Source organism: Marmota monax, unplaced genomic scaffold, assembly GCF_021218885.2.
Source record: "Marmota monax isolate L192 unplaced genomic scaffold, Marmota_monax_Labrador192_F-V1.1 WCK01_AAM20220418_F8-fsc00012, whole genome shotgun sequence".
NCBI classification, from domain to species: domain Eukaryota; kingdom Metazoa; phylum Chordata; class Mammalia; order Rodentia; family Sciuridae; genus Marmota; species Marmota monax.
In genome coordinates, this window is record NW_026695227.1 from 21,296,344 (window position 1) to 21,323,321 (window position 26,978).

The 26,978-nt window shown below is 32.5% G+C and overlaps 1 protein-coding gene across 14 annotated transcripts in view; it reads right to left on the minus strand.

The window, feature by feature from the left end:
• The window catches only part of Kif21a (kinesin family member 21A), a 145,660-nt gene that overhangs the window by 33,377 nt on the left and 85,305 nt on the right, over positions 1–26,978 (minus strand). For 6 of the 14 annotated variants that reach the window (XM_046435970.2, XM_046435964.2, XM_046435963.2 and 3 more), the window contains exons 11-26: positions 24,908–25,111; positions 19,595–19,633; positions 15,550–15,640; positions 15,029–15,146; positions 14,290–14,478; positions 13,580–13,779; positions 12,376–12,483; positions 8,940–9,008; positions 8,622–8,836; positions 8,318–8,471; positions 7,960–8,154; positions 7,447–7,548; positions 6,567–6,732; positions 6,062–6,082; positions 1,248–1,308; positions 701–755 (exon numbers count right to left, since the gene is read on the minus strand). In XM_046435970.2, coding sequence (XP_046291926.1) covers positions 701–755; positions 1,248–1,308; positions 6,062–6,082; positions 6,567–6,732; positions 7,447–7,548; positions 7,960–8,154; positions 8,318–8,471; positions 8,622–8,836; positions 8,940–9,008; positions 12,376–12,483; positions 13,580–13,779; positions 14,290–14,478; positions 15,029–15,146; positions 15,550–15,640; positions 19,595–19,633; positions 24,908–25,111 — 1,987 coding nt within the window. The remainder of the gene's footprint in view (positions 1–700; positions 756–1,247; positions 1,309–6,061; positions 6,083–6,566; positions 6,733–7,446; positions 7,549–7,959; positions 8,155–8,317; positions 8,472–8,621; positions 8,837–8,939; positions 9,009–12,375; positions 12,484–13,579; positions 13,780–14,289; positions 14,479–15,028; positions 15,147–15,549; positions 15,641–19,594; positions 19,634–24,907; positions 25,112–26,978) is intronic. The other 8 variants (XM_058576450.1, XM_046435966.2, XM_046435973.2 and 5 more) reach the window with 3 other exon arrangements.

The window sequence follows — 26,978 nt, forward strand, 5'->3', positions numbered from 1 at the left end:
ACATATTTAACAGTATGTATGATTTATATTTTTTTAAAACACAATAAATACGCATTATAGATGCATAAGTTTTAAAACACTATAATTAAGGGTCAACATTATATAAGCTACCTCAAGACACCAATTAAATAAAATAAATAACACTTAAGAATATATGAAAATGCTGAAATTTCAAAATTCATCAATGATAATGATTTTAAACCTCCAATCTAAATGATTTACCTTGAAAGCCCCTACCTTGTATGTTGGTTTACATTTAGTTAACCAGTGGCTTAAGAATCGGTCTCCATAACCCATATCCAGTGGAAAATGTGCAAGAATAAAATAAAGCTCAAAATTTTTTTTTTAAGATTGATGTGATTTTTTTAATACCTTACCTTTATTTTATTTATTTTTATGTGGTACTGAGGATCGAACCCAGAACCTCGCACATGCTAGGTAAGCACTCTACTGCTGAGCCACAGCCACAGCCCCTAAAGCTCAAATTTCAACAAACAAAACTGTTTCAAAATAATTATTTTTCAATTATCACTTACAGATATTATCACTTACAGATAAGTGATAATTTAAAAAAAAAAAAACTAAACTAAATTCCTTACAAATGAGAGTGTGTTGGTAAAAGTATGCCTACTGGCTACTCTATGAAGAGCAAAATCTATAGCCTAAGATAACAATACCTGGTATTTTCAATTCTCCTTACCTTGTTCTTAGGTTTCACTTCACCACAAAGCTTCATAAGGTCTGAAGAGAGTGTGCTGTATGCAAATAAGGAATTAGCCACAGGATTAAGTGAGAACATAGAATAGAAAACTACATGTCTTTTATGATTATGAAAAATATATATCTATAGAAAACAGAAAACATTTAAAGTAAAAATGAATTTATTTTAAAAAGTCATTTTTCTTCCTTAAATATCCCACTACTTTTATTTTAAAATTTGTGAGGGTTAAGGATGACTTAGTTTGGTTTCTATATCATTGTTGGTGGTGGTTGTTTATTTTCAGGTTGTGGGGGTTGTTTTGTTTTGTTTTTTAGTACTAGAAATTAAACACAGAGCCTCATGCATGCTTAGCAAGAGCTCCACCACTGAGTTATACGTCTATAGCCCCCATAATTACTGTTTCTAGTGCTATTCATCATAAAATTCAAAAAGTTTTATGTTTTATGATAATTGTTTAACACAAGATAAAAAATACTAAAAATATAGAAACAAGTCAAATCTATTCAGTCTCCTTAGGCTCTCTTACCTTCCTTCTGATCCTGGGCTGTTTAAAGGTGCATCCTCATCAGTACTATCCTCTACATTTTCTAAAAAAAAAAAAAGAAAAAAGAAAAGTCCCCAAATGAAATGTTATCTAGATTAATTGATGTCCACAGTCCCTATTCTATATAAATATAAGCTCAATGTCTCAAGATGGGCACTTTGGTTTTAGTAGCTGAATCAAAATAGATAGAATTATGGATATATTCCTAAGAAACTCCTTATGTATGCCCTATAATGAGGAAAAACATGTTCAAAGTAGGAAAACCATATATTTGAATAATGAAACGTGGAAAAATATTGGATGGGAATTAGACCATATATTTATCTGAGGATATATAATTATATATATTTCTTTCAGAGTCATCTATTCTGCGTCAACCAAACACAAAAATCCACTGATTAATAATACAAGGTTAAGGTAGGCATGGTGGCACATACCTGTAATACCAGCAACTCAGGAGACTAATACAGGAGGATTACAAGGTAAAGCCAGCCTCACAAACTTAGTAAGGCCCTAGGCAAATTAGTGAGACCCTTCCCAAAATAAAAAATTAAAAACCAAAAAAGACCTAGGGATGTAGCTCAGTGGTAAAGCACACCCAGGTTCAATCCCCAGTACGAAAAAAAAATTTAAAAACACAAGTTAAATAAATGCTATATGAGTTAGCTTTAATGAACTGAGTCCATTATTAACACTACATAAATGTAAATATACTTCTTATATTTTATCAGTTATGCCATCCTGTTTTTTAGTTTCTAGGTATTGAACCCAGGAATGCCCTACCTCTGAGGTATATTCCCAGCCCATTTAAAATTTTATTTTTGAAACAGGGCCTCTCTAAATTGTAGAGGCTGGCTTCAAACTTATAGTCCTTATAGACTCAGCCTCCCAAGTCATTGAGATTTCAGGTGTGCACTGCCACACCCTGAAGTTATGGGACCTTACTTAAATATTTTTCACTTAAAATTGTGTTTAATTTTTGCCTTCATGTAGAATAGAGTGTATGAAGATATTCAGAAGTCACAAAACAGCATGCAGTTCATTCACATGTACACAGAAGACAAAAAAAAATAGCTGTGCATGCAACGGTTCTATAAACTAATACAAATAAACCACTGCTATTTCAGAACAACTGCAGCAGACTAGAAAAAAAAAGGGGGAAATCAAATATTTAAAACTAGTAGGAAATCAGTAAATAAAACAGCCACAGAAAGTAAACTAGCTAAAATATCAAAAAGCCCCTAATGTAAGTGCAGGTTTTAAAAACACATATATTATAAAATCATTCCATAAACTAAAGACAGTATTGTAAGCAACATATATTTTAATTAAAAATACATAGGAGTCACTTTCTTTTAATTTCTAATTATGTATCACACAGGTGGACTGTGACACCTGAGTCAACTATTTTCTGTCTCTCCACTGATACTCTCTTCCTGGTTTAGCAGACACCTTTGGAGAAGTTCAGTAATAATTGATAGCGGTATCTAAAATGAAACCACATAAAGGGCCCACACAAAGAGAGTTTACTTTCTGAAGTAAGAAAAGAGTGGTCTTGCAGGCAATGTGTATTTCAAAACCTGTCACTCAATGAAGGCTCAAGGACTTCTTTCAAAGACAGGATAATTGAGTGTTAAGGTGATTGAATGAGTAGATAATATAGAAAAAGAGGTCCCAAAGAAATGAGAAGCCTAGCCTCTGTTTTCCCTGGTATAATAGCAAGCTACAATTTGCTTGCCTTTTTCTTTCAGAGAGTGATGGAACTAAACAGAATGCAAACATCATGGGAGTGTTTGGTGAAAACCACTTCACCCCTGATTGTGCATGTACACCCTAGAGACAATTATGTCTTGACATAAACAACCTGGACAAAGAGATCCCCACCCATAGTCACAAAGAGAGGAGTCATCAGGACTAAAAATGGTCTGAAGCACTGAGTTATCTGAGCAGCAGGACACACCATCGCCTTTCTACTGCACTTCCAACTCTGAACTTAACCCTAACCCATAGCCAGCAGCTTTGCTCATCATCATAAACCTAAAGTCAGACAAAACTCCCACCTGTCCTAAGATTTATCAGTATCAGGGTAAAATTTCACAAACATCACTGGAAGTAACCAAGCAGGATTTTTTTTTATTTCATTCTTTTTTTTAAAGTTTTTTTTTAAATAAAAGATCTATATTTATAGTAAAACGTAGTTATGGAAAAAAGTCTATACAGCAACCCTGAGACTGCTACCTTTAGAAACACCTGTTTACAAGACTGCACTTGGGGTGACATTTGAAAACAGTTCTCAGAAAATCCCCAACAATGCTAAATAAACAAAGGCTGTTCACTATGCCTGAATTGTGCAAACAGCATGGCTGATGCTGAACACCTGCTTTCCTTCTGGAGGTTTGAATTCTAGGATGTGTTAGATAATACCAGAGATTAGAGGGTACTTTTAGATTAGATTAGAGGGTACATTACTAACAGCACTCTGGTGCTGAATGTCTAATGGACTTCCCTGGCATGACACACAGCTGCATTTTTGTTCCTTGGGGCTGGAGTCTGAGTGATGTCTCATGGGAGAGAGCATAAGGCAGCCTGCACATGGATCCCTATAGACCCATCTGTGTCTTTTCCCTTTTCCAGCTGTGCATCCTTACCACAATTGCTCTCCCAAATTTTAGTCACAAATACAACTACATGCTGAGTCTCATGAATCTTCTAACAAATCTCCAGAGACAGAAGTGACCTGTGGACCCTTATACAGGTTGGGTGGTAGTGGGTGGGAAATAAATGTTCTTCAAAGGCCCCTAAAATATTAGCCTAGTAGTGTGGGGTGTTGGCTATGGTTCAGCCTAAAGTTGCATCATTACATGCCACATACTTGTTGCTCAAAAGCAACAATCTGTTTGTAGGCCTCATCTATATAATATCATGGCTATCTCTTCATGCTTGTGCTACCCCTCTTCCTGGAGTGACACTTCAATATTGTCTTTTGCCTGGATAACTTATTTTCTTCCTTTATGTTTCATCTGAAATGTCACCTCCTCCAGAAAGTCTTCATCAACACTGTCATTCTTTATGGATGGTCCCACTCTGTGCTCCCATAATTCCTCATATGTATCTCAACCACTGTCCTCACTGCAATGTGTCATAATTTGCTGATGGTCTGTCACTCTTAGCAGGGCATCAGGTCCATGAGATCAAGGTTAGTGTTTCACTCAGATCTCTGAGTCTAGCACCCAGTCCAAGGCTTGAGGTACAATTGGAGAGCTAAGTAAAGGCTAAGTAAGAGCTAAGTAAAGAGCTAAATAAAGTGTTGTTTTTTTTTTTTTAAAAGCAAAGTATCAATGACTGTGACAACTTTCTTTTCTCTTTCTACGCTTTTCCTTCAGCTCCCCTAATCTAGATTATATCCTCAATCTCTTGACTGTGCCATGAGTCACAGGTTATATCAGCTGAATGGGTTTGCACTTGGTGCTTCTGACCCCTCTTCCAAGTATAATTAAAAGTGATTCAAAGAAAAGCATTAGAAACAGAACAAGAAGAAAAGAGAAAGAAGAGCAAGAAATGAGAGAAGGAGGAAGAAGAGGAGAAAGGAAGGACAGGAGAGGAGAAGAAAGAGGGGATGAAATCACCTTTATTAACATATAGAATGGCAAGAATGCTGGATTTAATGCCAGGAACCTGAGTGGCCCAATATGGTTCTTTTAATCACTCCTAATTGGACCTTGTTGGTCTTGTCCCAATCCTTGTCATAGCTTGAGTAGCTTAAAATAATAGCTTTCCATACATATTATATTATGCAGTTGATCTCACTGATCTCAAGGAATATTATTTATATATTAACATGCTGTATATAAGTCAAATATATATTTGTGACTTCATTTAAAATAAATACAGATTCATAGACTATGTTTATTCTAACAACATAGGGATGTAATGACGTTTAATATTTCAGTTACTTTCTTCTCCTTTAAGTATTTAAGTATCAACATTTAGAAAACATATAACAGTTATGTAATTAGGAAAAGATTATGATCAGATTTTTAAATAATTTTAAGCAAATAAAAACTACCCCAAATAATCATTCAGACACATCACCAGTAATAAAATTTCCCCAATATTCCTGGTCCTACATATATGTCATTAAAAGGAGGCACAGATGTTACCATCAGGTGGGCACAACTGTTGTGGATGTTAGAGAGGAAGGAGAAAAGGTTAAAAACCTCTGTACTCAATGATCTCTATTGCACATTCTAACTTGAAAATGTCCTTATGATTATAAATATGGCATCACCTTGCTGAAATAAAGTCTTTGATAGCTTTATTCACTTTTTAATATTAAAAATATGTGACTAATTGTACAAAAATAAAGAATAGATAAGAACATAGCAAATATATACCAAAGATTTATGCAAAACAAAGTTATTTGTGATGTTAAAACAATAGATGCATGTTAACAGGTACACTTAAAATTTTAAAAGAAACATATATGTCATGTTTTCCTACAAGAAAGAGAAAGCACTCAGAGGGTTTCTGAAACTGGAGCTATAAATGGAGCTCAAATAATAAAAGAGACAATTAACTAAAGCATACTTCTTTGAACATTTAAGAGTTTTAAAATCAGGAATGTTTAATAAAGACAAAAGACTTAGTATGTTTGTGGTCAAGGAAACATTTCAAAAATGATCATGCAACAACAACTTGACTGCCAATAAAAACTTTAAGATGTACCACAATTAGTGTACATGAACAATTAGTAATTCATGCAGCTGTAGGGTACATAGAAAGCTAAACATACTTACCTAATGGTACGCTATCTAGATCTGTGCAAATAACAGCAAAAAGGAAACAAAAAGCAATACTCCAATCAAAACAGATCCAGTGTTAAGAACTCTCACATAAAACAAGATTATGTACCATTTATAAGATATATAGAATAGATGCCATAGCAAACACTTACGAATTTATTTTTAGGGCAGTTAGATGCAGAATAAAGTAATGAAACTTAGTTAATCTTTTAAGTAATTTAAATAACCAATTCCAAAAGTTGGTTGGTGTTTTTATCCATAAAAACTAATTACATAATAAAGTTAGATAAGTCTTTTTAAGTTGACAATCACTTCTTCGAACAACAATAATTACTTCCCCCCAAATTTATACACACATGCAAATTAAAGACAGAATAGTTATTCAGAGCATAAGTATAGCATCTATTCAGTCAAGCCATAGAGGAAAGAGATAGAGTAGAGCATGTTCAAAGAGCAAAGCTACCATGCAACCATTCAATTAAAATGTAGTCCAAATTACCTTGTAAAGCATGGCCTAGTAAAGCATCTAGCTCAGGATTTAATTCTGCTTTCTCTTTCAACATATGAAATAAGAGCTGGTTTTGTGTAGCACTGGTTATTTCAGTTTGTTTGAGTCGACCTTCAAGAACTTTAATTTGAGCCTCTTTCTGGGCAGCCTGAAGACCCTGCAACAACAACAAATGATCTTGACTCACACAAAACAGAATCTACCAGTAAGGATCAGCAAATGCTTGCGATACATAGACTTTGACAACAGACAGATTTGGGCAAGTTTACCTGTCCAGGAGACTGATTCTCAGTCTCCTCATGCATAAAATTATGTGAATAATACCTACTTCCTGGCACATTTTCAAGAGTAAGTGAGAGAACATAACATAAAGGGTCTAAAACAGTCCCAGTCAAAAACAAGCAAGTCAGAAGTCATAATCGTCTTTACTGGTAACAAATTAGACAAGCTCTATATGACTGTTTCTTCTGTCTGAGTTTTGTTCTAGCTATAAAGAATCAATACTAAGCCAATTATGATACCAAATTTGTTCACTCTGAGAACTTTTTTCTTGTGATAAAGTAAAATCGGAGTTATATCTTCTCTAATTTGTTTATCTGTTCTAAAAGACAAATATAATAGACAACAAGCTAATAAAATCGATCTAAGTATTCCTTACTTTTCTTAACTCTAAAAAAAAGATTTACAAAATGCTTCCTATGTAACAACATGTAACAACATATCCCAATATTATGCATAATTATAAGTCACCAATACTTTTCTTTAAAAACAATGTTCTTTATTACAAAGAGAAGAGTTACTGGAGAGATAAACAACACTACAATGAATGGGTCAAAACTTACGTTTCAGTAATAGGGTAGCTAAATCTTACCTTATTGATGCCCATTGACAGGAAGTGATCTAGCAGGTATCGGGCTTCTGTAAGTGTGCAAGCATTAATGACTGCAGTGACATCCAAAGTCTCACCTTCTTCCTACATCAAACCAGCATATTCTGATTATGATTTTGACCTGAATCTTGTATATAAACATAAGGCAAAACCCTACTGTATTAGTTTGATAGTATTAGATTAGCCAGTGAGACGCCTCAGAAAAATATAACATTTGATCCCTTCACCAAGAAATATATTATCTATCTGAAAAAAGACACATGTGAGTGGTTAAGAATTCAAGGCAGGATATTATAAAAGATATATGCATTGCACAAACAAGAAACCATATCACAAAATCAGCAGAGAAATTGGGAGAGCAAGCAAGGAGTTGTTTACATGTAAAATCTGAAAATTAGATTAAACCAATAAATAGGAAATTCCTTCCTTTAAAAATTCAAAGTGCTTTTAAAGATAAATATAGTTCATCAAGCCATCTGACATCTTTTAAATTACCTTTGCTTCTTCCATCTGCATGATGTTGGCTTGACAATCAGAAATACTGTCATTGATATAATCTATGTTAGCAGTCAGTGATTCCATCTCTTCATTGATGTTAACCACATTTTTATCACCCTCTCCATTCTCCTTGACTATCTTTTCTCTTCTTTTTGAAAGTTTCTCTCGTCTTTTTGTGAGTTCTTCCCGTTGCTATTGAAAAAACAGGTTGGATTTTAAGAAATAACATTTATTTACTCATACACAGGACAATCAAAACAAAAACAAAAACTTAAATGTACCCAAGGGAACAAATCTGGAAGAGTAAAATTAACAGTTGGCTAAGGGGAGCATGTCTAGTTTCTACTTTCTGTACCTTGAGGAGTCTGTCCATGTCGGCCTCCATGTTGGAAATAGTCATTTTCTGCATGATGATGTCAGTGACCCTGCGCTCTAAGAGCTGCCACTTCATGCGAGCTGTCTTAGAAGTAAACACTCGGCCAGTCAGTCCTTTCCTCAGATATTTTTTTCTATAATCATATAAAAACAGACAAATATAATTACTATGCATTTACATGACTGTGCATCTGCCAATAATAAGACTTGTTTAATTTATGCACAGTATTCAGTATTAACGCCCAAAAAGTTTATATAAGGAGCAAAAGAAGAATCATTTGGACCTGGTTCCATTTGTTGTGGGTGCTGGTAAGGCCTGGACTCTTGCCACAGGAATTCTCATTTTCTGCTGGGTGCCTGCCCTTGATGGATCTGCTTCCACAGCAGCTGCACTGGAACCTGCATCCTGAACAGGGGCATCAGATGAGCTAAGCTTCCGAGTGACTTTCCCAGCCACTTTATCTGACATGGGCCTCACTTGCCGACGAAGAGCTGTAACCTGAAATGGCAGAAGAGTTGTCTCAGTCTCTCAGTCTATAGAAAAACATCATTTATCTCAAGGTCAAAATGTTTCCTCCAAATGGTCAATTTGCTTACTGTACCTCTTCAGTTTTGCGGCGAAGAACCACCTCCTGGTTTCTTTTTTGGGCTTCCAGAAGTCTAAGTTGGTGCTATAAGATAATATTGAATGAACTGAAATATTAAACCAAAATATATGATACTTCCTATTCCCATACTGACATATTTCTCATGTCTCTGGAAACCTCCAGAGTTATTAGCACAATCTGAGTTAATAACCTTGTATCCATTACTACAGATATGGCTTTTTTATTTCAACAAACATAAACACATAGTGATATAGCCATCGCTGCCTAAAAACTGAAGTTATCTCTGTACCACTCACTTCTGTTTAACAAACACTATAGTGTTTGCAATATGCATGTACTTTTCTAAATGCTTTATTTACACCTCACCATTTTTGTAAGACATTTTGTTTGAATTGCTGGCTGAGGCATGAGCAGGAAGAAACAACTTATAATATTTGTAAAAGAGTCATCTTACTATACATATAATGATTATAAATTTTTAAATATAGTGAGACATTAATCATATTGGCATTTTATAGTAATTTTGCAATTTTATTATTATGAGTAAAATAAGTGAACAATAAACATGTTTTAAGTACTTTAGGTAATAAAGATAATTAGCAATGTGTTTCTAGGTACTTTAGACAATAAAGGTAACTAATTATAGATTAAGCTATTCTATATATAATTTAGGAAAGAATTCTGGCCCTAAAAAAGAACATAGATACCAGTTCTGGTTATATCATTTATTCAACTCTGTGATCACTGGCAAAGCTTAGGAATTGGACTTGATTAAATGCATCCCTTCTAACACTTACAATCTCTTCTATAACAAACCCCCTCATGTTTATATCTCAATTCCAAACAGATCATTCACTTCATGTTTATGTATATGTTTTTCTCCTCAGAGGAGAATTCTTTGAGAAAAAGGATTCTATCTCATCACTACGACATTCACCTTGCCTACCATAATAACTGACATAGAAGCAAAGTTTTTAAATATTTTTAGAGCTGGGGATGTGGCTCAGTGGTAGATCGCTTGCCTAGCATGTGCAAGCTCTGGTTTCAATCAGTATTACAGAAAACATTTTTTAAATGTATAAACTATCAAAAGCTAAAATTAACATATAGTTTGGAACTTATTTCTACATTAAATTTTTCCCTATTAAAAACCGAATCTCAAGACTATTCATATTTTTGCATTTTTGCATAGAATATAACACTTGGATCTTTCTAAATGATGAAAGATGAAGATGATAAGGCACAATTTAGAAAGTGGTTCAACATGCACACAAAGCAACAAATAAGTAGGAGAGGAAGTCTATGTGATTAGCCAGCCTCATTTCTTTATAACAGAATATAGACATCATATTGTAATGGTTACTTCAAATTTTCCATCCCAGGAGATAACTGTTTGATATTTATACTTCATCTCAAATGAATTGATAATATATTGATAATTCATCTCAAATGAATTAGTAATAAAGAGATAGATGGCATATCTTGTAAGAAAATTATTATTGTCATCTGGAAGTTTTCAATAAAACCAAAATAAATAGCTAAAAAGTGGAAACAACTCAAATGTCCAACAACTGGTGAATGGATGGAAAAAAAATGTACTATATCCGTATAGCCATGAAAAGGAATTTGAAGTATAGCTACATGCTACAACACGATGAACCTTGAAAATATCATGCTAAGTGAAATAAACCAGACACAAAAGACCACGTATGGAGCTGGAGAGGTAGCTCTACAGTAGAGCACCTGCCTAACATGGGTGAGGCCCAGGATTCAATCCTCACTTCCGGAAGAAAGGGGGAGGGTTACATATGGTAGGATTCCATTTATATGAAATATGCAGAATAAGCAAATTCATAAAGATAAAAAGTAAATTAGTGGTTGTCAGGGCCTAAGGGCAATGAGGAGTGACTGCTAATGGATATGGGATTTCTTTCTGAAGTAACAAAATGTCCTGGAATTAGTGGTAATTACTGTACAATTTTGTGAATATACTAAAAACTTGAATTTACACTTTCAAATGATTTTTATGATATGTGAATTATATCTCTAAGTAAATTGTAGAAAAAAATAGACAATATGTTAGAATATACTTTTACTTGATTTCAGTAGGAACAAATTCTATTAACAAAATCTAAAGTGCCCAGGAATTGAGTCTGACAAATACAATGATTATTAAAATGTTGCTATACTGGGGGAAAAAGGAAATAAATATAGCCATAAATATGAGTCGTCTGACTAAAATATCAACTTTTCTATGTCATAACTCTTTCCACTCTATCTTCTTAAGTTTTCTCTTTCAATACTAAAATAGGTTTCCATTTTCTAAATATGCTGTATAACCTTATTTGTTTCCCAGGGAGGATTCAAATAAAAGCAAGAATAAAGGAGCAATGGGAAGGGGCTCTTCTTGTAAGAAAAAAAAATCATAAATATAATTTTTTATTCTAAAGAAATAATGATATTACCAAAGGTTTGAAAAGAAGAAGAAAGAATCAACCATGATCTATAAACGTAACACAACTACAGTTAGAATGTTGATATGTATCCTACAAATTTTTTCCCTCATTGCAATCAAGCATATATATGTATATATTAAATACTGTATTACACTTAATATTAAATTATAATCTTCTTTCCTATAACTATATTGTTTCCAAATCCTGATTTTTAATGGATGAATAATAATCCGTTAAACATCTATTAATTATTCCCTCCATTGCGAAGCAAACATTGCTGTTTTAACTTTTTTCACAATTGCAAATAATTCTAAAGTGAAGGCTTTAACAAATGTTTATTTTTCTGACTTTAGATATCTTTTTGTAATCTGAATTCATGAGAGTAGAATTCTTGAGTCAAAGTTTATGAAAATTTTTACAGTTCACAGGAGAGCCTGTTTTGGTGAGAAATGGTTATTATTCCAGAAACACATGCAGAATCACTGGTGACCAGACTGTCCTTAGAACATCCTGAAATTGCTAACCTATGTAATATTGAAACCAGCTCTTTGATCTTTTCCTGGAGATAACCTGTCATTCTTTGCCATTTACTTTTCTTTTTTAAATATTTTTTAGATGTTGATGAACCTTTATTTTATTCATTTATTCATATGCAGCACTGAGAATCAAACCCAGTGCCTCATACATGCTAAGCAAGTGCTCTAACAGTGAGCCACAACCCCAGCCCTGCCATTTACTTCTATCTCAACATTATCTCATTCTATAAGAAATAATCCTCAAATAAAACTTATAATATTTTTCATAAGTTTTTGTATTGAATTATTATAATACACATATGATAATAAATGTAATTTTACAAAGTGAATGTTTAGTGTTCTTAATCTGCACTTACTAAAGTTAGAAATATTTCTTCTATTAAACAATCTTGTTCAACACAGAATATTCTTATATATTAACAGTTAAAGTTGACTCACATCTCTTTTACGTTGATCCTTTTTCAATTGAGCAATCTCTCTGTTTCTTCTAGATTCTGTCTGCCTGGCTTTCTCTTGTTCTTCTTTCATTTGTTTCATTAGGCGAACCTAAAATTAGGGATATACATCTCTTGGAATTATTCTCTCACGACATTCACTAAATCAATACATGTATGGAAATAAGTTCCCAAAATTCTGAATACACAACATGGAAACACATGGGTTTATGCTTCACACTTAAGAAAGTCAGTTCTTATTTTTGTAGGATAAATACATTTCTAAACATTCCTGCCAAGTTGCTTAGTGCTCTATGCTTTCCATATTCAATGTTCAGTTGTTCTGTAACCTAACTGAGATTTTGATACTTATTCTCAGTAGACAAGTAACCGTGAACAAGTTACTTTAATTTTCTCATCTATGAAGTGGAAATACTACTTCATAAGAACTGGACTAATGTGAGAATTCAATGAGTTAATAGTTGGTGATGTTCATAAGAGGGTCTAGTGAATAAGTAACACCTAAAATTTTTCAGCTATTGTTGTTGGTATTACCAACTGTACAACATTATGATCTAACTACTTCCTAAATAATTTTAATGTGAACTATTTTAAGGAAACTACACTGATTTTCAGACCAGACTTTATGAATAATCAATCCTATAAACCAAACAGATGAAAGATCAGGATTCACAGTCCCTTTGGTCAGGTGAAGAAAATGTGTACTTTTCCATATATGAGACTCATGAACATCAAATTCAAGACAGTTGTTTCCTCTTGGGCAATGGGGAACATGATTAGGAAGGGATGAACAAGAGGCATGTTGTCTATCTGTTCAAATATTTTGAACTAGATTATAGATATCATGTTTAATATTTTGAACTAGATAGTGGATATCATGTTTATTATGGTATTAAGTTTTCTGCATGTCTGAAATATTTTGCTTTTTGTTTACCTCGTACAAGAGGTTTATGAGAAATATGCAAAGTCTGCAAAGCTATGTTGACCCACATGATTTTCAGTTACTCTGGAGAAGGCTTTGATGAGGTACAACTATTGAAAACAAATTCTAATTGCTAAAGGAAAGTGCAACATTTGTAAGATTGGTTTACTTTTTATTGAATATGAAAAGAACCACAACAATTTCTTTGTCCCAAGTGACATAAGCATCCTTAAGATCAAACTTTAATGGAAAACATAATCAATACCTTTGTTTTTTTCATTTCCATCACATCCTGTTGCAATTTCTTCAACTGCTTTTCATACTGAGACTGATTTTTAAGCAACCTTGCATGTTCTTTTTGAGCTGTCTGAAGTCTCTGCAGTTCTTTATTCATAGCTTGTAGTTTCTTTTCATATTCAGACTTAACTTTTTTTGCCTTTTCTTCTGAGTAAGATTCCACTGAGCCTAAATCACCAAAGGATATTTGTATTTGTTTTTGTGAGTCATGCTTTATTTCAGACTTACAACTTATAACCCTAGGGAAGAGTTACCTCCCAAACACCCACATCTCAAGAAAACAGGGCATTTTCTATCGTCTTCTCTTTTTTTTATCTACTCAATCTGTTTAACAATTATTGAAATAATATTTTTAAATTTCTCAATATTGAATCAAGATATTAAAATAATTTACCACACTTTGAATAAAATAATTAAACACCCTATGCAGATATCATCATGAAAAATAAAAATAAATAACAGTTTTTAACATAATGAGAAACATACCAAAGAAATGGTTGTAGGTAAAATACAATTTTTAAGTTAAAAAAATACAAATTTGACTTGCAAAAAATACAACAAACTTTGACTTGCACAAACTTTGACTTGTGAATTATAATTTTTTCTTCTAAAGTATAAGACTATAAATAACCATTCTGATGATTTTCTTTTTTCATCTGCATCAAATATACTTCTTACCTAAGTTTTGAAGTACTTGGTCTCTTTCAAGCTGAGTATCCCGGATTTTATGTTGTAGCATCATTAGCTTCTCTTCATACTGCCTTTTTAGCGTCTGCAGTCTTTTCTGGCTATTTTCTAGCTCATCAATCAGTTTTTGCTTAATTGCAATTTCACATGTAATGTTTGCTAAGTCTGCTTGATAATTGGCTATTTAAAAAAAGAAGAAAATAAAAATACTGGGAATAGGAAAAAAAATATAATTCTACCTATCAAACAAGAATGTAAAAACCATCATCTACTTGTAGGAATTCATTTGGCAGCTATAAGGAAATTTCTTAAATTAACCAAAATCCAAAAATGCGGAAGAAAGGGCTGAGGTTGTGGCTCAGAGGTACAGCGCTTGCCTAGCATGTGTGAGGCACTGGGTTCAATCCTCAGCACCACATAAAATAAAAAATAAAAATATGTGTCCACCTGTAACTAACAAATAAATATTAAAAAAATAAAAAGGCGAACAAGATAGTGTATTCATATTGGTCAGGACAATAGATACTATCTATACTAAAGAATAGAAGACACAATGACCAAATCCAGTCAGGAAAGGAACTCATTTGCTCAGCCTTGGAGTGTGTATGTAGGTCAGCAGTCATAAAAGCCACTTTCATCTAGGATGAAATAGAGACTGGGAAGAGTTTTCTATCCTGATTTAAATAACTACCCAAACAGAATTGCTGCCCTCGTACTAAAGGGCAAGTACCTTTTTCATCTGATTCAGAATCTGATTCATCAGAGCTTTCACCCCCTTCAATGTCATCTTCCTCCTCTTCCTCCTCCTCTTCCTCATCCTCATGATCACTCACTTCTTGACTCTCTTCCTGAAATGTGATTTGTGACCATTAAAAGTACAACACTGGCATAGCAAACTGATTGCCTCATTAATAGAAACGGCTTGAATACAATGTACAGAAGCACAAAAAAAAAAAAAATGTCACTTTCATCAGCTCAAAAACCATCCCAAGATTTAAAAGTTATTATATAATAATTTTGTCTTTAATCAAGAAGTACTTTATCTCTCATAGTTTTCTATCTCCACACACATAGAATACTTTCACAACAGGCCAGGTTGAGAGTTGTCAATGACTTAGAACTCACACTTCTAAAGAAAAAAAGTCCTCAACACATGACAACCACTTCCTTTTCTACACACAAATAAGTATCAGCAACAAGAACAACCTCATCTGGGTATTACAATTTACAAGTTAATTCTTCCAAACTTACTACTTCTAAATCATTGCTTTCTCTTTCTGAAACACCCTTCTCTTCTTTCTTCTCCTGATCAGTGTCTGTGTTATCTTCTTTACCAGCCACACTAAAAAAAGGAACATTAGGGTGTAGTGTTAAAGTTCAAAACAAAATTGTTCACTTTTTCTCTCAATTTTTTAAATTATCATTTGTGAAAATGTACTAAAAAAGTTGGTCATTTGACTTAGCAAAGCTATCCTGTCTAATGCTTCAGAGAAAACTAGAAATCACTATTCACATCATTACAGGAGAGCTCGTTTTCTAGAAACATTGATAAACAGATTATATCCTAAAGTATAAGATCTTATGAGATACTAAAATCTAGTCATAATAACTACCTATTAACTATAATGAACAAGGCAATTTAAATTCACAAGAAAGCAAAACACACATTTTGTTTTCTGGTCTGAATATATAAAACTTTTTCCCCCAAAATACAAAGCTATGAAAACTACACTTTTGTCAATGTCCTAATAAATTTGAGAATAAATTTAAAGACTTAAAATAAGTTTGTTGACAGTGTGTTAGTCTATGCTAGCTATATCCATCAGAGTATTCAGGTCTTTTAGGTCATTTCCACAGGACAGGGCTGTTATCACAGAATGGTTCTTTGCATATCAAAACTAGTTCGGGCTTCCGCAACAAGATTCCACATACAATAGGAAGCCCTCATTTTTCAGTGATCTAGTACCTACAGCCATTACTACACAATAGTGTCACATAATGTTTATAGCTGAACTAATTCAGTGGTCCTAGGAGAAGATATAAGACTGTGTTGAGCAAAGTTTTGCACATCCAAACTACTCTGATACTTTTTAGGGTTAGCAACCATGATCAAGTATGGATAGAAGTTATACTTCAGTTCACTAGACTTATACATTTAATCAAGTTAAATAATATTAAGAAAATGAACAGTAAATGAATTTATATGGTTGCTTCTACAGTAACAGTTTTAAATCATTAAGAATAAAGAGAATACTTGCATAAGCCAGCGTTCTCCAAATAATATTCCTCTAAAAAGAGCTTTTAAATTTTATCAGAATAGCTTCATAACAGCTTAATTTTTTTCAGATATTGTGCTAGATTGAATAATTTCCCTGCTACATGTACTGATTTTTGGACTATAGGCAAAACAAAAACAGTTTCATTTAGACCCTGTTATTATTTATTTAATTCAAAAGCTTAACCCTAGGTTCTTATCCCACAGATATTTCTGTACTCAGAACCATAGAAATATAAATATTTTCACCTTATAAATACTTTTCTGAGTTCATCATATATGTTCACTTGTGTGAGTTTTTTATTTGATGTCTTTCTTTCCCAATAGAATGACAGTCTCATGAAGGCAAAGAGCATGTGTGGCTCAGCTCTATATTCCCAGTACCCAGAAAGAGCACACAATAAATGTACTGAAGTATTGCTAAATAAGTCAATCCCTATGACTTTTCATGAGCACCTCTGTTTTAATAAGCCTATGTGTCTCACACTCTAGTTAAGTTGGAATAGAATGGTAAGGTTTGAAAACTGCACTTAGATGCATGGAAGACAGCACATCTCTGGAGTAAGAAAAAAAGTGCCAGTAAGAATAGCAGAAAAAGAATCTTAACTAGAGTCAAGTAAGTTGTTCACGGGTTTTGCTGAGTGTTATTAGAGAAAAATGAATTTGAAGAAACTTAGAAATCACCCAGAAAGAACCTTTCTGTCAAACAAGAAATAATTTTATGTGATATATTGAATACCTCTTTAGGTTGCTTATAATATACTAGGACTGCTGGTTACCACCATCATGCAGTTCAAGCTAAAAATCTAAAAAGAAATCACCCACCCCTCCATCCAACCATATTAAAAAGTCAGCAAAGTGGACTCAAATACTGTCATACTTGAAGTTTGTGACCAAGGCTTAGAGCTAGCAAAGGAGAACATGTTAGCAAGACATATGCCTCAGGTCTCCCTACCCCACCCCATGCAATATCACTATATCACCCACAACAATTGCAGCTTACAATTTTTCTTATTGTTGGTTCCTTCATTAGTTCAAGATCCATCCCAAAACCCTGTTTGCTCAGTTTGTAACCATAGGACCATTTTATTCCAAATATTTGATTGAATACACACTCCTGCTCTCCCCAAGTCACCAATATCCTGCTTAATAACTATTATCTTTCACATATATATTAAATAATGAATTATAAGTTGTTTATGCCATTCTGATGCAGAAAAAGGAGCTGTCCTGATTTTACATGATTAATTCACCATTACAAATCACTTTGAAGAATTCAGGTTTTAAAATATAAGTTGATACTTAAAATTATTATACTCAAATATTCAAGTTTTTCTCAACAAATTTGCACTTCACATAGAATCAGAATCTTGGGAGCTAAAAGTAAAATTAGTAATGAACCCATTCATTTGGTAAATAAAAAAGAAACTGTGGCCTGGGGAGGTTAATGCCCTACAGGAAACTAAAACCAAGTGTTCTGACTCCCAGGCCAGTATTCTAGAAGCTTTCACTCAAAGCTCAGCTCACAGACCTGAAGCACGTGCATCACTAAGACCTTTTTAATATGCTGAATACAAGGCTCCACCTCAATCTTACTGAGTCAGAATCTTTATTTTTTTATCAAAATCCCCAGAGATATGTATTTATGGTTGAGAAATACTGTCTACCAAACTGCATAGCTTTTGATATCCTTCAAGGATCACATTAAAGTTGCAAGTAAACTATTTGCTAAGTACGTTTAAAGGATATTTTCAAGGTGGTAAAATGCTTCCACACATAACTTTAATGTTGCATCTTATTTCACCTTTTAAAAATAAAAGAAATTTCACAATTTTAATACTTTTATTTAATTCTAATGATAAATGTTATCCTAAATATATAATAATTCAGTGAGTTCTAGTGTGATCTACAGTCAATTAGAATTACATTCTAATTGTAGAAAACTTAAAGAAATTATAGACTAATGAAATATAAATTTAGAAATTTTAGAATACTTATAATGTATAGAATATAATTATGGAATATATATTATAAAATAATTTCAAGAAAATAAAGTTTTTAAGATAGGGATAGTTAGGGTGAAATATTCATTTAGTTGCACAGTAAAAATTCTCAAGTTCTTATATTAAATAAGAAATAAATTTCTAAAGTGGTGTTTCTAAAATAATTAAATATTATTTTGAAAGTAGTTCATTTTCTTAATCAATTTGGATATATAACCTGGAGATCTGTTTAGAAAATCTACGAAGATAAGTACTAATAAGAAGTAAAATACTACTTGATCCTTATTTAAGTAATCATAATTCAAATTTTCATAATCCAACTTCAAGTAATCATAATCATAATGCAAATTTTCATAAAGTTCAGCAATAAGCTTCTCCACTTTCTCAGATTCCGAACAGAAATAAGGAATCTATCCTGATTTTGATACTCACTTCCTAATACATTTTAAAAGCAAATTTTTGTTTTCTAGTTCAACCTTAAGAAAACCTCACAAGTCTTATCTATAGTAAGGCCACAGTTTCCTTTTGCTTTTGTTGTCATGTTTTCTAACAGATTACACCAAATAAGGAAGAAAAGAGAAAGAGGACCACCCATGTGCATCGAAGTGCTACACCAAAAATGCTAATTCCTGCCCAATCAATAATTACCACTCTGCTCACACGTTTCTGAAAGATACAAAATTACTGGCTTTTTAAAAAAAATAAATCCAGTGGTAGGGTATTGCTCATTTTTGTACTATAAAAGTTAAGTCATCATCATAATTATGACAGTTTATTCTAAAAATCCATAACATTACCTGGATTTTAATTTAAGTAACTAGTGAAGTTTTTATTCTTAAAAATGTACCTTAAAAATGTTTTGGGTACCTTTGTTGTTTCTGTAAAAATCATCAATATTTTTAGGAGTATACAATTAATCTAGTCTGAAGCAATCTACAAATCTATAACACATTTCCTTGTTAATGGCAACTAAGTATTTAAACAACATTTTAATAAAAAACCTGGGAAATATTCCAACCTTCTTTCTTCTCGATTGCTTTCCTCAAGTTTCTGTAGCCTTCAAAATCACGAGGCACAGTATTGTGGAAGGCCAAGCCAATGAAGGACAAACCAGACAGTAAAAAGCGAAAGTGATAAGAAGGTAAAAATGATACATGAGCTTGAAGACTTTAAAATAAATTTTAAAAGATATCATCAAAGGACAATACACAGTAAAAAGGCAATACATTTTGTATGAATAAAAAATAAGCAGAAAATCAAGTAGCATTTTATCTAGGAAGAATAAACAGAGACTATCAGTTGAAATTATTCAGTAGTAAAATGTACAGTCTCAATTTATCTAAATTGATAAGTAGTATGAGTATGTAGATGCCGTTGCTTTTAAATTTTGAAATGGATCAATTTTCTCAATTTCCCCCCACAAAAAAGCCCACTTTCAATGAGATAGTCTCTTTCTTTTAAATCTTTACAAAAGACCATTTAATGGCATCATTAAAAATCTTCACAAAGTAATGCCTTTATACCAGAATATGAAAATACTAATACTACATACTAGAATGCTACTTTTAAAAACTTGTTTTTTGTTTTAATATACTACATGTGAACATCACTAAATCTAAATTTTAAAATTCTCTATCAAAATTATACATGAAACGGTATACAGGCAAATGAATATGGTTGTTATGATATCAGTGAAAAACTATAATTTTATTAATTGAAAATAAAGTCTCATAACATTGGGATTAAGGATTTTACTGTACTATCATAAACTACCTACCAAAAGGGCATACCTAAGGCAAAGTGGAAATAAAATGGAAACTATAGTGCTTTCCATTAGTAAGTTTTTTAAGCAAAATGTATAAGAAAAAATATAAATTTGTAGATATAGACTTTGAAATATAACTCAAGGAATATTTCATACACAATCTTGCAGGGAAGGCACTATACTCAATGGAATATACTATATTTCATTATTTGTCATGTAGACAAAAAGTAGGTGCTAGGCTCTATTTAAGAATATAGCAATCTGAATGTAGTGCATTTCTGCCCAGAATTCCAAAATGATTCTTTGTTATCATCAATATTTAAAAATGAAGAGATTGAGCTTGGGGTAGGTATGATTTATTTCATTAAGCCAGTTCTTCTCATTTAAATTTTATCCTGTGTATGCTTGCATTTAATTTTTAATTTTTTGGTCTGTGATTTTTTTTAACAATCAACATATACTGCTACTACAAGATAAGACTAGCAATCTTTCTAAAAGGAAAAGAAAAAAGTCTAGAATGATATTAACCAGGGATCAAATGGTTGAGTATAACAGTTAGAAAAAGGAAAGTAAGTCATCATTTAAGAAATCTGTGTGCTTTTAGAGTTTCAACCCAACACCACTAAATATGAATATAGTGCAGTCTGAAGGATGAGAGAAGTTTTCATTTTATTGCAAGTCATTTAAAGCTAGATATCCAAAAACATGGAACTAAATGTGTGAATGGTAATTTTTTATATACACAAAATTTTAAGTCTAAACTAGGCTTATACTGATGATAATGAGCTACAATGGCTAAAAAGATATGGTTCTCTAATTATAAGCCCAAATTTCCTACTCCAATATAAAGAATTTTTGTTTACCTTACAAAAGAGAACTATATTAAAATGTATAGATTGCATGAACCAAAAAGCAGATCAATTTTAAATGTCTCTCCAATTTGGCCTTTAAAAAACATTGCAATCAATATTTCAAAAAGACAGTGAAGAGGCAGAGATAAACTGATAATCCAACACCTTCTCCATATCTTAGAGGAGTTCAGTTTCTATTTTATTTGGTGCAAATACAATGCTGAAAGAGAAATTTTGCCAACAATTCTAACATTTACATAAGTGAAAAATGGGTAACATTGTCTATGCAATCATTCAGAGGCAAATAACCTAGTTAACAGCGCAACTATGAGCCTTGTTAGTCCCCTGTTTTTTTCTACCTAAACCCCTGGTTTCTTTTTAGGTCCACAAAAACAAGGCCAAAGAATTAGAAGTGCACTTAAAACCCCACATATTAACTATCAGTTTCAGCTCTGGTAAGAATGATAACAGAAGAGGATATCTGCCTTTGTGTAGATCAATTAATTTTTGGCATCCTCCTTGAATACAAATTCAGCTTCTCACATAAAAATGCCACTCTTCCTACTAACTTTTACATTGTCAGAGAACTCGCAGCTACTAAAACCAAACCAGCAACACAAAACAGTAAATTCAAAGACAAGAACTTCTAAACAACATGCAGATCCAATGGTAAGCAGCTGTGACAGCCATGACAGCTCAGAACGGTCTATGCCAAAGGTCAAGCCCCAGACAGGTTTAGGAATTCTCAGCTGAAGGAGGATTAAAACATCCTCCCTACTTTGCTTGGTTTTCTTCTTCACTAGGCTCCACTGTCTGAAATTTCACTGGATTAATGTGTCCTCTCTTATCAACCATTTTCCCAGTATGAATTCTTTTAGTCAGCTTTGCTCCTGGGTTTGAATTCAAGGAGATGAGAAGAGAAAACCAGATAATTTTGAAATGTGGAGCACTTCTGGATAGGGCAGAATGATGTGAGAACTAGTGTGCACAAGAGAATGGACTGAGGCAGCAAGGGTACATAGGGAATCAGGAAAAATGAACAAGTAAAGCAGAAATTCACATTTTTCCCCCAAAGGCTGGCCTATACCCAAGACAGGGAAAGATTTTTTTTCTATTTTTGCTTTTTCCTGCTCCCATCTGAATTGCTCTTACCACACTACAAATTGGTCAAAAATTATTTCATACGAATATACCGAATACCATGCATTTATAAAAATTAGTCCCAACTTCTGAATAATTATCATTAAACTATCTGTGCAAATTGAAGCAGAGCCCAAATTTTGCAGTGTACTCTTTTGTAGACAAAATGGATGAACATGAGGTCTACAATGCAAATGATCCCAAATCAATAAATCCATGCAGGATCTATGGCCTCCAAGAAGCTCCAGAGGAAGACTAAACACTAGCTTTAGCACAGCTGCAGTTATTCTGAACACTCTGGGGCTCTTGGCTCACTGTGTGTTTGTTTTGTTTCAATCCTTTGGCTAAAATGAGAGCTGATCAATGTTTTAAAATAGGAATTTATATTACATACATCTAAAAGTTACTGAGATCTAAGAGTGATGAATGAAATGCTTTATCAACCTGAGTAAAATAATTGGTTTTCATTTTCAATCCATAACATTTGTCTACAGTGTAGTAAGACAACTTTCATTAAATTCTATAAATTTGTGTATGTAATAATATGAATTCATAAAATTTATCTCCAGATAAATCTTCTATTTTCACAAATTATAAGAGTGTCACACTTATGTAAACATGGTCTATAAAGCACTCGGTAAGATAATAAATTTTAGGAAATATTAATTTGCTTTTCTCATTTTAAGTTTTCTTATCTGGCTTATTCTTTTGACTCACAAACATTTTATCTCCAATTATACCCTTATTTGTTAGGAAATAACTTATTTTCCTCATTTAGGTTTTATATTTAAATCCAGTCCTTCAGTGAGTTTATAATTATCAACACCTACTGTTTTCTTTATCATAAGAATTATTTTTACAAACTAACATACTTACTGAATTGTAATTGTTCAGCTTGAAGTAACTGCTATTTAATTTAAATTTTGCTTACCTTACAATGGATAGGAGTTCCAAAATAAAGAAACAAGGACATATCTTATTACTAAAGTATTTTCCCATTAGTAAAGTTTATCAGTCAAAAGTGCTTATTCCCATGCTTTATCACAAAACAACCTTAACCAGAGATATTGATTTTGAGTACATATCACCCACTATAAAAATATAAAAACCAGCATTTTTATTGGGATTCCTGTTTTTCACTATTCATAGTCACAAGCTATTAAAGCAATATCTCTTAACTTCAAAGGAAAAGGCTCATGACCTTGAAAAGTACACACTTGTTCATACTTACTTATTATTCATAAATACAAACTACCTTGGGTTTAAAAACAAGTCAAACCTTTTGACATTTTGACCACCTACAGATTGGATTTTACAAGTAAATGAAAAGTCATATGCCTAAGTCTCATGTTCATTCAAGTAGAATATTGAGTAACACTAGTTTCAATAATCCTATGATCATTATTACAGTTTTAATTGCCTTCCACAAGGGGAGAAGTAATCATTATATATTTCTTAATTCTGCCATAATCAGTCATCCATGAAAAGCACCTATTAAGCCATTAGTATCTTAAGATTCAATGCCTCCTAACCATAAAAGTGCAACTCCTTGCATTAATTATTTTAATCATTCTTTTTTAATACAAAAACAAAGCAGACTTAATCTGAAGAGTTTAAACTTCCTATAACTTTGTTCAAAGAAGAAATGCCTGGGTGCCTAAATAAAATTTCTAAATAAACTGAGCAAAGCAACAAATAGAATTGTATCAATGATAATTCTATAAAGCTCTCCCCCTGTAAAAACCATGTGGCAAATGAAATGGTCTTCGCCTGCTTTTGAATATCTAGCCCAAAATGATTAAATGTGACTGGCATGTTCAAAATATATTCACATTATTATCCATATTGACTGCACTATAGAATCAATGTGTGAACATATAAAAGAATTTGTGAGTACTATGAGAATTTAACCATTCACACACTATGAGTAGTCAAATTTTTATTTTATTCCTCTTCTTTACATGCAGTTGATTTCAGAGAGAAATGTCATGATGCAAAGAAGAAAAGGCCTAGAACAGTGGTGAAAAGGTAACTCCTTGTTGGAAGATTCAGAGAGCCTGATATAGCATGGATAATGTTCACATGATCAAATTAGAAGCCCTGCAGAAAATACTTAAAAGACCAAATGACATTAAATGACATTTTGATGGATTAGTTTAGCCTTTAGTTAAACTAATCTAGACAGAAATTAGAATATCCATGAGACTACTTAATTGTATTAGGAAATGGGGAAAAAAATGAAACACTGAATTGTAATGGTACAGTGAGCTTTGCAGAAAAGCAAAATGAATGGAATGCAAAAGCAGCTATTTGAAAATAAAAAAATTCTAATAGTAACATTATCTTGTCACAGTCTAAATAAAAATTCATTAACATACTGTTAAAATTAAATTTATTTTCCTTACATATAAGTAGAGATAATCCATTAATAAGTGTATAATTATCATTGTCAGCTAATTTAAATTATTTCTTTAATATGGGAAAATACTTACTGTGTATACTCATTGCAATCATAAATTAAAATATCCTGAAAAGAAAAACAGGTATTCACATAACAGTGATTTTATAATACTACCTTTTTTTCTTCCTCTTTTCTTTCCTTTTCAGCTTCTCCAAATCTTTCTTAGCTAGATCTATAATTTCAATAGTTTCTTTGTCTGAAGATAATATAGTGGGAGAGAAAGCTGATGATCCACTGAAATATGGCGATCTTGATGTGGCTCTTGTCAAGTTTTTTCGAAGGTTCTCATTCACTGCTTCACTTTCTAATAATTTTGCCCTAACAAAAATATACTTAAATAAGGAATATGTTTTATTATAGTAAAACATATATAACATAAAATGTACCACCCCAACCATTTCTAAGTGTGCAGTTCTGCAACACCAAGCACATCCCTACCGTATGCAACTGTGGCCACCAACCAGCTCCAGAACTTTTTCATCCTCTCATACCAAAACTCTGTACCCATCAAACATTAACTCTCTCTTTCCCACCTTCTCTAGCCCCTGGCAACCAACCATTTACTTTTTTTCTATAAATTTGACTGCTTTAGAAATAAATAGGGAAAATTTTAAATAAGTTGTTTTGCATGCTAAAAATAATTCTGAAATTAATTTCAACATTGCTATAAGGTTGTTGAAGGTTTAGTTTTTCAAAATAATTGTGCTTACAAATATTAATACTTAAGACATTTTAAAATTCCAACTGAATAAGTATAAATATCAATCTCAAATCACACTCTTCAGTGCTCAAAATAACTCTATACTTTCAGAAGCCAGTGGTAATTACTTGAATTCTGGCTTTACAAACTCATTATTTAAATTTAAAATATAGAAGCAGCATGGACCCCACAGTCTCAGTTGCTCATTCATCATATAATAATAGCACTTCCAAAACCTTACAAAGAATATTCAGTCAAATTTGCCCCTAACTGGTAGACTGACATCTGGTTCTGAATGTGGCGTGGGAAAAATGGTATCTCCAAGGAAACCCGAGTTTGATAATTGAAAACATGCTTTTGTCTGCTTAAGCATCCTAGTAACAACGGGAGTAATATACATACTGGCAGCAGTAAGTGAAAACACAGAATAATAAGATCCTAAAAGATCCTGAACTCTTAAAAAAAAGGATTCAGAGAGAACTCTAAGCCAATACCTTTACATGTATTGATTTAAACCATCAAGAACACAATTGTCTACTTCAATACAGTAGAATTTCAAGGTTAATTTGGCACAATAGTGAGAAGAACATACTGCCTACCCCTGCCTTAACGCTATATTATTAAGCACATTTGCTTTATACTCATATTTTTTCAGAAGAAAATGCAAGATTATTTGCAATCTTTAAGCTCTGAAAGGAACAGTCAGCTCAGTGTTCTTTCACTACTAAAATTATTTATGATATTCTTGAAACCAGCTAGAAACAGAGTATACATATATCAGTGAACATATGTTTCACATCACTGTCCCACACATTTTTTAAGAACATTTTTTTTGTTGTTTAATATATCTGGTGTCATGTAGGAGTAGAACAACAATTTTAGCATATTTAAGTGGTTAAATAGTGGTAGGGGTATAACCCAATGGTACAGTGTGTGCTTAGCATGCATAAGGCCCTGGTTTCTATCCAGGACCAAAAAAAAAAAAAAAAAAGTTTTTAATTAAATTTTAAAATAAATGGTTAAATATCTATATATAAAGATTTCAAAGTTATTTTGAAGAAAATTCTGAATATAATACTGTTAATATTTTTTAATCAAGAAAGCAAGTTAAGTACAAAAAATGTGCTGTGAATGGATAATTATGATTGTAATGCATTCCACTATTGTCTTGTATGTAATAAAAAAAAAAGACTCAGGTTAACTTTGGAAAAGCAAAATCAAGATTTATGATTATCAAACAACAGAAAACTACAAGCAATATTTTATGCTTTCCTAGATTTTCAATGTAGCACAAGGCCTGGATCCATATTAATGAATGCTAAGAATGAAAAACAATAAATCAGCAAAAAAATAATGACTTGTATATGAATTGTTTTGATTATTATGTGATGAAAGATGACTTGTGTTTTGTTGGGTTTTGCCTGATTTTAAAAGCTTGCATTGGTAGGGGCATATTCAATGCTTCTTTGGTTCTGGTGCTGCTGA